The following is a 12,074-nucleotide window of genomic DNA, read 5'->3' on the forward strand; positions in this document are numbered from 1 at the left end:
TCCCCAGTGCTGGGATTACAGGCATGTGCCACCATGCCTGGTTTTGGTGGCCAGTATGATGTACCTGGGGTTCTGGGGCCAACACGGCATCTGGTACTGAGGATCAAACCTTGTCCTTGTACTTGCCAGGCAGGCACTTAGACTGCTGAGCTATCTCCTTAGCCCTCCTTAGATGTCTGATTTTTTGGTTGGAATTCTCAAAGTTGAAATATGAAAATTCTATCTTAGTTTAATTAAAGATAAAGGATCTGGGCCAGGGAGATAGTTCAGCAGCACAAGTGCCTACCTGGCAAGTACAAGGTTATGAGTTCAATTCCTGTTACCATTACCCCAAAAAGATAAAAGATCTTTGCATAAAAACTGATTTTCAGGGTAGGTAGCATAAATCTTTAAAATAAAAATAAATAATTTAAATCTTTTTCCTAATACTTACTAAAATATCACCTTAAATCCTGTAATATCAAAATTAGGATCAGTGCCATGAAGCTTGATGCTTATTTTAGACTTGTAAAAAGTGGTCCTTTCAATTCCATGTCCACTGACAGGAAGCAGGCCGAGCTGGCCCGGTGACAGCGGGGGAGGGCCGGTTGCGCGGGGCGTGGGGGTCCCGGGAATTTGCGTGGGGTAATGGAAGTGTGTGAGGTCTTCAGGATTCGTCTAACTGTACACTTTAAGTGAGTGCATTTCCTTGAATGTAAATTATCTTGGTGAAATTGATTTTTAAAAAATGTAATCCTTCCTCATTTAGTAGCATTTAAACTTGGTAGAAGTGATGCTCTTTAATCGTAGTACAGCATACCCTCCAGCCCTGGTCCATAGCAAGTAGACGGGCCTTTTCGATCTCAGGGAAAATCAAGGTGGCAGAGTGGAGTGTGTTACTGTGAGAAACTAGATGCACGTGGAGTATGTCATTGTCAGAGGAAAATGGGTGAGAACTTAGGCCTTCACGTATCTGGTGTCTCTGTCATGTGACACTGTCAGGCTGGTTGGGGCTAGAGACATACCCAAAGTGGAGTGGTTTCTAAATGTGCCCCAATTCCTTTTGGCCAGTTGTTGCGAAGCTCTTTGGTGAATAACAGAACTCAAGCCAAGGTGGCAGAGGAGCTGGGCATGCAGGAATATGCCATAACTAACGACAAAACCAAGCGGCCCGTGGCCCTGAGGACCAAGACCTTGGCAGACCTCTTGGAATGTGAGTTTGGCAGAGTCAAGCTTTCCTCTTGCCTGTAGCTTCAAAATCTAAATCCAGCTGACCAGTATTCTCAATGTTAGGTTTTTGCTGAAGAAACTACTTCACTACTTTATTTTTTTTTATTGCTTCACGTCAGTGTTTCTTTGATGGAGAATAAGTTGAAGCTGAGATAGTGTGAATAATGCATCTCACGTTCCTTCTGTGTTCAGCGGCACCTCCTGCCACCCCCATCCTGACATGTCCTGTTATGTGAAGCATGTGGAGATTGGTCATTGTGAATCAGCTTTTTTCCCACCCACTAGCCTTCATAAAGAGATACAGAATAAAGAATTGTAACTTATTCACTACGTACTAAAATTACCATCCTTTTTTTTTTTTGGAATGTATTTGGTTGTTGTGGTGACTCACTATGCAGCTCAGACTTGTGGTGCTCTTCCTGCTTTCAGCCTCCCCAGCACTGGGATTATAGGCATGCGCCACCATGCCCAGACTCTGGCGGCTCAGTCCGCCCTAGGGGCAGGGCTAGTGAGGCACAAGGTGCCGGGAGTAGAGCTGGGTTCCCTGTGCTTGCCTAAGCAGGCGCTTTAGTCCACAGAGCTGTCTCAGAGGCCACACATCCATTGTTCTGAATGAGCACAAAGCTCTTCAGACAGGTAAAGTCTCATGCAGTTGCTGATATGGTCTGATGGCACTATTAATTCTAAATGATTTATATATGTAATTTTATTGTTTCTGTTATTTCCAAAGTAGTAGAATACTCACTGCGCCTTAGAAATTTCATTTTATGCCATAGTATTTTTGACAGTTGGAAATATTTATGAATACTAAAGTCCACTGTGCAAACCAGTTCATTTAGAAAGTACAAATCAAAGAAACCTCTTTCTCTCCTGAAGAAAAGTAATTGAAAGATTAAGATTATATAAAAACTTACTTGAAGGATCAGTGTCACCAGCATTTTTTAAAGCTTGGTGAAAGGTATTTTTATTTCTTCATTTAACAAAGTACCCTTTGTCTTCTTGATTAAAGTTATTTTTAATGAAATCATCCTTGGGGTCAGTATTTATTAATACAAGCTTGTATAGATTATTACATTGTCATTAAGCCCAGAACTAAGTTTTTCCTCATTTTGGGAAGATCAGAGCTTTCAATGGCCCATTTGTTTTTCTGTTTGTGAAACTTAATAGAAAGACCTTACGCCTGGGTGGCCTGAAGATGGGTGTGGAGAGCAGGCTCGGGATGAGCTTATCCCTCGATCTTGGAGCTGTACTTTGCTTTGTTGAGTGTGAGCACGATTGTGTTCCCAGATAACGTTTTTGTGTGTCTTTTTAGCTGTTTGCTTAGCCCTTAGCTACATGCCGTTTGGTTTCTGTATGTGTGTGATTTTGCATCTTAATCACTCATCTGCTTTGCTGTTTCTAATAGAGTCTTGTCTGAAGAAAGATGATATAGTGATGCTAAGTAATAAAGAAGGTGCAAGTTGAAAAATCGTGTTATAGTGTTACTTAAAAATCTCGCTTTCTTGCTGTTTCTGGTAAATGACAGTGAGTTGTGGTTTATTTTTCACTGTTTTTTTCCCCCAGCATTTATTGCAGCGCTGTACATTGATAAGGATTTGGAGTATGTTCATACTTTCATGAATGTCTGTTTCTTTCCACGATTAAAAGTAAGCTCATGGGAAGTTTATATTAGTGCTGTACTTTGTTTCTGGTGACTCCAGATTTATTACTAAATGCCTTTGGTGGACTTGCCACAGGAGTTCATTTTGAATCAGGATTGGAATGACCCCAAGTCGCAGCTGCAGCAGTGCTGTTTGACACTTAGGACAGAAGGAAAAGAGCCAGACATTCCCCTGTACAAGTAAGTACTGCTGCCTGCAGGCCTGGACTCCGCGCTCTTGGAGCCCATCTTCCCTGTGCTTTGACGAACGACTGATGGGGTCACCACAAGGGCCCGGGACGGAGACTTTCTGACCGTCAGTGTGATGCTGGGCCCGCAAAGAAGCAGCTCTGGGCCTCTCAGTCTTAACTATAAGTAGATGGGTGCCCTCTCGATCATCTCTTTACCTTTTCTAAGTTCTCTGAAAACTACCAGAAAGACATCTAAGGTTATGAGATCAAGGTAAGAAACTTCAGTGTAAATAGTTCTCACACACAGTTCTGCATTGGTCTTCTTATTTCTTGTGACCTCTGCTGGGCTGTACCTCTCATTTGTGTGCCCCTCTGCACTTTTGCTGACCGTCTGTTGGCCTGTCTGGTGCCTCACGGATGGATTTTCTCCCTCTTTGGTCCCTGTAAGAAGCAGGACAGTTGTTCATTACTGCTGAGTTGCTCAAGAATTTCAAGCCTTTTTTTTTTTTTTTTTAAATCAAAAGCTGCCTTGTATTTGAGAGGTAGCCAGAAGTCACTGCAAAGGAATGTAGGTGCATGGCGGGTCACCACACCGTGTAACACCAGTTTTGATGAAAACAGGCTTGAGTCTGCAGTTAAGTAATCATCTGTGACAGTCTTTATGTTGATTCAGAAAGTGGTTTAAAAAGGAATTGCAGAGTGAGCGGGTCATTCAAATAGATGAGTTGTACCCCACAGTGACGTCAATGTGTGATTTTGAGGACGTCTAAAAATCTAGTTTCAGCGCTGTGTAGCCTGTGTCTATGGAAACATGGTCACAGCACACAAATCTGTGCGTGTGGGTTCCATATGGAACAAAGACCCCCGTAGACTTCGCAAGCTTCAAAATACTCAAGGAAGAGCACAGAGTGGTTGCTGGGAGTTTGAAATCTTTTCTCATGTGCTTATTTAATGGTTGCAATGCTTTGTAGGCTTTTTTGCTGAAAGCAGAACTGAGGTCAAGAGAAGGTTCAGTCATCCTGCAGCAAGCTGCTCCATAGTGTGCCAAGCGCCTGCCACTATAAGACAGCATTTCTTTTCTTCACTGGGAGAAAAAGCCCCAAATGTTTAGAAATAGCCCTTTATTAGGTGCCTAATGAGCGCAGTGGATATCCCAACTCAGTCTATGGAAGCCTCAGATTATTTCCTCATCAACATGATAATTAAGGTCAGTAAGTAGGAAGATAAAGTTCTCCTAGTGCAGCTACGATTATATAATAAGTTGTACCTTGAAGAGGCGCTGTGTGTCTTCCTCCTCGCTGTCTATAAGCACAAAGGAAATTACTGTGTTCCCATCGCATAAATCCCCTGCATGAGAGTACACCATGAGTTCGTTCTTTGTTATCAAGATGATGGGGTTGTTTTACATAGTTTTTTCATGATTACTGTGTTTGTGTCATTATCTTTGTTGTCTACTTTTAATTTCCCTTTTCCATGAAGTTATCAGTTTTACTGCATTTGAAATCTGTACCACATCGTTAAAATCCCTAGTGGGGGGGGGCTTTGATTTTGGTGATTGTGGTGTGTCCTTGGCCTTATAGTATACCTCTGAAGCAATCTCAGATGCTTCTGGAATTAAATATGTTCTCTGACCTCTTAGATAAGATGCTACCGCATTAGAGAGAACCTGTCAGGGTGTGAAACCATTCAGGTGTGACACGAGATACTTTACCCAAATATTTATTCTTTTTAGCTGTGATTAGCACTGAAAAATAAAGAACAGACTAAAGCTGTTAACTTTTCACAATTAAAGTTGATTTTATGACACTTTAAATATGCACACTTAGAAGTTGCTTAAAAGTATCATACCCTCCACTGTAAGCCTTCAGACACCATTCACTTCAGTTTGGGGAAAAATATAAAGATGTAGCGCATACTTTTTTAATTTCCTACTTCAAAAGCTGTCTGTATTTTTTAGGCTAGCAAATCAAAAGCACCCTCTTCCTTTTCTGCCAGTTTTACATCCTTGTTATTTTTACCTTCTTCTGTCTCAGCAGCAAGTACTTTTTTTTTTTTTTTTTTTGTCAGAGTTCTATAATAGCAAAAATAATTAACACTTTCCCATAACTGCTGTTCTTTGCTTTCTCTTTAGGACTCTGCAGACGGTGGGGCCGTCCCATGCGAGAACCTACACCGTGGCTGTGTATTTCAAAGGAGAAAGAATAGGTTGTGGGAAAGGACCAAGGTAGGAGAGGAAAGGAACTGAATGACTAGCCTATCTGCATGCAGTTCTTCCTTGGTATTTCCCAACTTGGCAGCCTGTCTTTGCTTACTTACAGTGTAGAATGAAGGCAGTAGCACAGGCCAAACGCTACTGCCCCTCCAGGCTGACCCCTTGGACAGCGAGCCCTGCGGTGCCGCTGGGGCTCTTGGAGAAAACCACCCTGGCTGGGGCCCAGAAGGGGTGCGTCCAGCCTCGGCCTCCACGCAGCGCTTCCCGTGGGGTGTGTTGGTGTGAGGCTGTCGCACAGATGTGTTACATCCACAGAGCACAGCCTGAGACCCTTTATTTCTAAGCAGTACTCCCAGAATCTTTACTTGAAAGGCATTATGTCTGTTACCACCTTTCTTTTTTAAAGAAAAATCTTTTATTTATTTATTTGGTATAGGGTCTCACTATGCAGCTTGGACTCGTAGTGTTCCTCCTGTCTCAGCCTCCCCAGCACTGGGATTACAGGCGTGTGCCACCACGTCTCGTTTCAGGGCCGGCACGGGAACCGTGGTCCTTGCACTTGCCAGGCAGGCACTTAGACTGCCGAGCTATCTCCCCAGCCCCTACCAGCTCTCGTTGAACCCTCCCATCCATATCTTGCCAGTCTCTGTATGTTTTGTCTTTTCCTCTTTAGACTTTACATTGAAGGTATTCAAACTTAAGTAAAAAATGCTTCAGACCTAACATAAATAGAACATATTTTATTGCAGCATTAAAAGTGTGGAATGAATATCTTAAATAGGCTTTGTGCAAATAAAAGACTTTTTTCATGCTCTCATGTATATTCCTGCATGTGCGATTCAATATATGACCCTAGAAGTAATCAGGTGAGATTTTATAGACCAAACATAAAAGGCTTAACACTTTGGAGCCGTAACTTGTGTTTAAAAAAAAATAAATTCTTCAAATTAAAGTGCACCTTGCCTTTATTTTATTCAATAGCATTCAGCAAGCGGAAATGGGAGCGGCAATGGATGCACTTGAAAAATGTAAGACTATCTCTTTTTCTGTAATTGTATGTTTATAATGTAATGAGCGTTTTATGGAAAGAAAACGAGAAAGCAGAAAAATGGTAAGTACTGATAAAATGTGATCTTGTTTTCTTCATAATTATTCTCCATACACAGAATGTAGTAGAGTGTGAGATACATATAAAAGGGGCTTATAATTAAAATAAAAAATAGTATTCCAGAGTGTGCTTTTTTTGCTATTCTTCTTTTATGCTTAGAGTGCTGCCCTCAACCCAGGGAACTATTTTAAAAGTGTAGAGAAATGGATGGATGGAAACATGGTAGTTTACGGTTTGCAGACTATAGTATTTGCATCCATATATCTCTGTATACTTCTAAAATCTCTTATAGACATAGAAATATACTGAACATGTGAATATTTGTGACCCTGGCCATTGTTTTTTAAAATTAGGTAGTATTTATATGTGTCTATATTTATTTACACACTATTATCTTGTATAATAAATATGTTGTTCTTGCTAAATCACATATAATGGGGAGTCTTGCAGGTCAGGGAATGGCTCCAATTCATTCTTTCATAATGGTTTTAATTACTATTAATTGCTATTATGGATGTGTTGTGCTTTATTCAACTTGTATTATTGGTGGATATGTTGTTCGTGTGTGTGTGTGTGTGTGTGTGTGTGTGTGTGTGTGCACGTGCGTGCGTGCATGTGTTTATCATTGTCAACACTAAATGTATATTAGTGCTTTTAGTTCTGTGGGATAGATTCTCGAGCAGAATGCCTGGGTTGGAGAAACTTCAGTTACATAATTGACCATGTGGGGAACTACAGTCTTTCGTAAATTGAAGGCTTAAGTGCTGGGCATTTTTCTTTCGAGGCCTTTTGTGCTACGCAGCAGAACCTGCGGGCACCACATGACAGTGCACTTCCATTATACTTCAAGTGCCCAGTGAAAGGGCTAAGAGAGAGCGGAGTGCAGAGGCTGAGAGAGAAGAGGCCCCGGCTTCTCAGCCAGGGAAGGGATTCCAGGAAAGGCAGCAGGGCTGAGCGCCAAGTGGAATCAGCAGACAGGACGGGGCGGCAAGGTTGGTGAGGAGGGACAGGGCTGGTGCCACCGGCATCCCGCGTCCTGCAGAGAGTCCCCACGGAGGGTTTCGCATCGACGTTGCTGGGAACTTTTCATCCATTGTGTATAGAAATTCTCAGTCATGTGTTAAAGTCAAAGCAAGATTCCACTTTCCGGTTAGACAAGTATTAGAGGTTCTTCTGAGGTTTGGTCATTTGTCTTGAGCGATGGGGCTTTCCTGGAGAGATCACCTGCTCAGAGCAGGCCTCCGCAGACAGCAGCGGGAGCCAGCTGCACACACTTCTGGGAAGCAGCTTGGCAGCGGGTCAGGTCCTTCACGAAGTTCATAGTCTTTGACCCACATTTCACTTCCAGGGATCAAACTTAAGGAAGTAATTGGAGTTATGGGCTGGAGTTCACGTAACCATGATAGTCATCACAATCTGATTTATAATAGCGAAGCAAAAAATCAAACTGTACATTTAACATTGAGGCAATGTTTAATCAATCGTGGTGTGTCCCAGGTTAGCAGACACGTTCTGTAAAGGGCTTAGTATGTGCATTTCAGTCTTCATAGGCCATATACCTTGTCACAGTAACTCCACTCTGGCACTGTAGCCATAGAGAGTCTGTGTACAGATTAGCAGGAGTGTCTCTGTTCGAGTAAAATTTTATTTACAAAACAGGGTAAGGGTTATATTTGGCTTAGCAGCAGCAGGTTTCTATCCCTTGCCCTATGAAAGTGTGATATTTGTAGCCATTAATATGTTTGTGATGGGACAGTAATTCATGTATCACTGCCAGGCAGCCCTGAGCTGTTGGTCATACATGTGTGACTGTCCCAGTGGATGGCATGAGACAGATCCGTGGGTGGTGCAGCCTGACAGGACAGTCATGCAGTTATCATTGGTGGTTGAGGCTGGTGGAAACATGTTAAAATAATGTTTTTGAAAACAAGAAATACAAGGGCTGGGGATATAGCTCAGTGGCATAAGTGCCTGTCTGAAAACAGGTAATACGGGAAAGTGCTTGTATGGCAATTAAATAGAAAGGAAAAGCTGTAAGGATGGAAAGTGAAATGAATTTAGGCATTTGTATGTCTGTGATATTTGTGTAGTGTGTGTGTGTATGTATTTATTCTGTGTATCATAACATTACCTTTTAGAAAAAAAGTATATATTCTAAAGGTTTGTCAGTTAGTGCTGAATAGTGGGAGTGTTTAACAATACAAATTCACTTTTTAAAAACGTATTTAGTACAAGGACTACAGGGTCTCGCTCCACAGATCGGACTTGCAGTGATCCTCCTTTTTTCCGCCTCCCAACCCCTGGGATTACAGGCGCGCACCACCACGCCCAACCTCAGTCACCGTCTCAGCTTGCCCCTCAGCGAGGCTGGCATAGCACGCTGGGGATCGAACCCCAGTCCCTGCACCTGCCTACACAGTCGCTTTTAGTCTGCTGAGCTATCTGGCTGGCCCTACAAATTCACTTTTACAATAGAAGAAATAGCATTCATTTTGTAGGAACTTGGTTTACAACTTCTTGATGTTTGTTTTTGATAAAGGTGGAATAGTTGACACCTGTATTCATATAACATGTAAGGAATCAACTTAATATTGTATAGGGGTAGGATTTTGTTACTGTTTTACTTCTAAAATACTGAGGTCATATTCTTCTTGTTAAAACATCATTCTCAGACATACGAGATTTTTACTGACACTAACCTTTAAGGGCTTTTTCTACTACTCTGACTGTCCCTCGTCCAGCATGGTGTGAGAATGAGATACTATTTTTAAAAGAAAGAAAAAAGAATTTGGGAATATTCCATGTGTAGATAGATCCTCTTTTGTGACACTTCATTCATAAAACAAGGAAAACCAAACTTGCGTCCCCACCCTTGCCGAGTCCTCCCTCCCCTGGTTCTTCTGTGTGGGCTGGGAGGGGAGCAGCACCCCTTCTGCAGGGCGGCTCCGGGGATACAGACAGCAGCGTCACCCTCCTCTGGGTCTCTGGGTCATGTGCACATCTGCTCTGGTGTTGACTGCGTACCTGTGCTTGGTGACCAAGAATATAAAGTGGCTATTTTACATTCTATACTTGATTTTTTTACATCCTGGCTACACTTCTACCATAAATAACAACAATATTGTAACATTTCTAAAACTTCGTCTAGATTTATATTGTTAACACTGTTGCACAGCATCAAATAGTAAACTAAGTAGAGCTTTAACCATGCCAGGGAATGATACTTTTTCCTTTGGTCAAATGAAAGTTCTCTAACTGAGTTACTTTCGTAGATATAGTGTTAAGTGTTAAGTGTAAACTTTGAAGAGCGTGAGTGACCAGCCACTCTGACTTAGAGTGTGGTCTCCTTTTGTCCATTTGATATATTTTTGCTCTTTTAGCAATTTTAATTCTTGTTAAATAAAGAAGTGGTAATACAATTTTTTTTTTTTTTTTTTTTTGATTGAGTTCTTCCAAAACAGAACACCATTGTCCTGTGTCTTTTAATCTCTGCCTAAAAATCACTTGTTAAGAGTGTCTGGTTGGGAATATCCCAAGACCACAGTATCTGTGTTTCAATTTTGTTTATGATTTGGTGCCTTTTATAATCAAGTTCACATCAAATATTGAAATCCAGAGTAGAGGATCCTGATCCATACCTTCAGGGTGATTCAGAATAACAGAAGAAAACTAACTTTTCTCCCCTCTTGTCTTGCAAAACACAACCGCGCGCATCACAGGAATGTTTATCATTGTTCTTTGCACTACATCTGTCCTTTATTAAGTGTGTATTTCCTTGTGTCAGATAACTTTCCCCAGATGGCCCATCAGAAGCGGTTCATTGAACGGAAATACAGACAGGAGCTAAAAGAAATGAGGTGGGAACGGGAGCATCAGGAGCGAGAGCCAGATGAGACTGAAGACATCAAGAAGTGAGGGCACGGAGGCGGTGTGCGTGCCCTTGTGTAGAGACCGAGTGCTGGCCGTGGTCACCTGGCCTCGGGTTGCCTCCGACTGAGCCGTGTACGTGGAAATGAAACACAGTCTGAAACCACTCCTGCCGGCTCACTGATCTATACTCTGTCTTTAGCTGGATGATCTTGATTACGACTTGATTTCTCCTCTTTTAATGGAAAACTTCACTTTAGTAGATGTGCATTGTTCCTTTTTAACTTGCTCTTAAAACAATAAAATCCAAGAAAGTATATTCTATGTGGACTTGGTCTTGTTTTTTTATTTCTGTTTTGCATTGTGACCTCAGACTTTCAGCTCACAAGTGACAAGTTCTCTTCATGAGACCTTTTCACTACAGTGTAGTAATAGCTTTACTTTTTGCAATCTCTGAGTAATTGACTAGAAGTTTCAGCTTTCATCTAGATGTTAAATTCTCAACTGCAAATATGAAACTTATTCTGCTCTAACACTGACTTCTTTGTGGAAGGAATCATTTAACTGGCTAGTGGGAAGGGGGAGACTAACACTTGAATCGCTTCTATTCCTTGGATTATTGGAATTGGGGAGAAATGATGATTCTAAGGGAGACAACCCTTTAAACCGACTTCTCTCACCCTGGGTCAGCAGTCTCTTCATAAAGTGCATAGAGACACCTGCAGTTCCAGAACTTCCTGGAATTGTATTTGATTTTGTGTGTGTTGGGTCAGGGCGTTAGAGGCAGGAAGAGGAGGGCTCAAGGCTTTCATGTGCTTCTATAAGTAGTCCCTTCCATAAAGGGCATTACATCAGAAAACATGACATTTTTTAAAACAATGCTATTTGTATGGAATATCATTGGTTTCTTATTAATATAAGCAGAACTTATTGGAATAAAAATGTTTTAATTCATTATTTCCTCAGACATTATAGAGAGCTTCTATATATCTGACAAGGTTGGTCATACTGGAGGTGGTACAGGCTGCAGATCTACTGTGTTTCAGGCACTGTTCAAGGCACTGGGACTCCACCAGTGAACAACACAGACAAAGCCCCTGCCTTCAGGGAGTTGTGTGCTATCTCGGGAGCAACCTCAGTGCTCGAGAAAGCCAGTGTCTAGAGAGGAAGGAGCAGTGGGATGTGGCCAGTGAATTGTCATGGAGATCTTAAAACGGTATCATCCGTATTAAGGAGGAAAGGAGTGCGCCATTCAGAGTTCATTCCCCCTATTCCAGTGTGTCTCATTGATACAACTATTAGATGCCACCTATCCATTGCTGAAAACTTGGGAAAATGTATTACTTTTCATAGCAGGAGAAAGGAACAAGTGCTACTTTGAAACTACTGTAGAAAAAGCAGAAAGCAAAAGTAGGAAAATAACCCTTCCTGATTCCATCACATGGAGAATTTTTGTCCGCTCGGGGCTGTGTATACATACATGTGCACATGAGTGTGAGCAGTGACGTGCTTTCGGAGGGGAAGGCACTCCCAACCTGCCAGATGTCCAATATGAGTTTGTGTTCTCTAAAGTCATAGAGTGAATTTGAGGGACAATGGAGGTTAAGAGCAGAGTAGCTTGATTGGGAGAAAGACAGCTTCTGTCCAGGAGAGAGACAGAAGGGAACCCAAGCGGGTCGCTGAGGACCCTGCCTTTCCTAGGGATTTTTGTAAAGCAAATCTATGATATGCAGTGCGTCCAAGGAGTGAAAAGTTGGGAAATCACAAGGTGGGCATGAGGTGGGGCAAAACTATGATCGGTAAGATTATAATTCCTCAGGTAAAATTGATTAAATCGGGATCAAAGGG

At 41.9% G+C, this 12,074-nt stretch overlaps 1 protein-coding gene across 6 annotated transcripts in view; it reads left to right on the forward strand.

The window, feature by feature from the left end:
- Drosha (drosha ribonuclease III) overlaps nt 1-10,545 on the forward strand; it is a 133,874-nt gene extending 123,329 nt beyond the window's left edge. For all 6 annotated transcript variants that reach the window (XM_004642293.2, XM_023702367.1, XM_004642294.3 and 3 more), the window contains 6 exons: nt 1,051-1,192; nt 2,773-2,855; nt 2,946-3,049; nt 5,171-5,263; nt 6,233-6,279; nt 10,144-10,545. In XM_004642293.2, the coding sequence (XP_004642350.1) occupies nt 1,051-1,192; nt 2,773-2,855; nt 2,946-3,049; nt 5,171-5,263; nt 6,233-6,279; nt 10,144-10,274 (600 nt within the window). In that variant the 3' untranslated portion in view covers nt 10,275-10,545. The remainder of the gene's footprint in view (nt 1-1,050; nt 1,193-2,772; nt 2,856-2,945; nt 3,050-5,170; nt 5,264-6,232; nt 6,280-10,143) is intronic.
- Nucleotides 10,546-12,074: the final 1,529 nt, after the last annotated feature.

Source organism: Octodon degus, unplaced genomic scaffold, assembly GCF_000260255.1.
Source record: "Octodon degus isolate 3935 unplaced genomic scaffold, OctDeg1.0 scaffold00149, whole genome shotgun sequence".
Lineage (NCBI taxonomy): Eukaryota > Metazoa > Chordata > Mammalia > Rodentia > Octodontidae > Octodon > Octodon degus.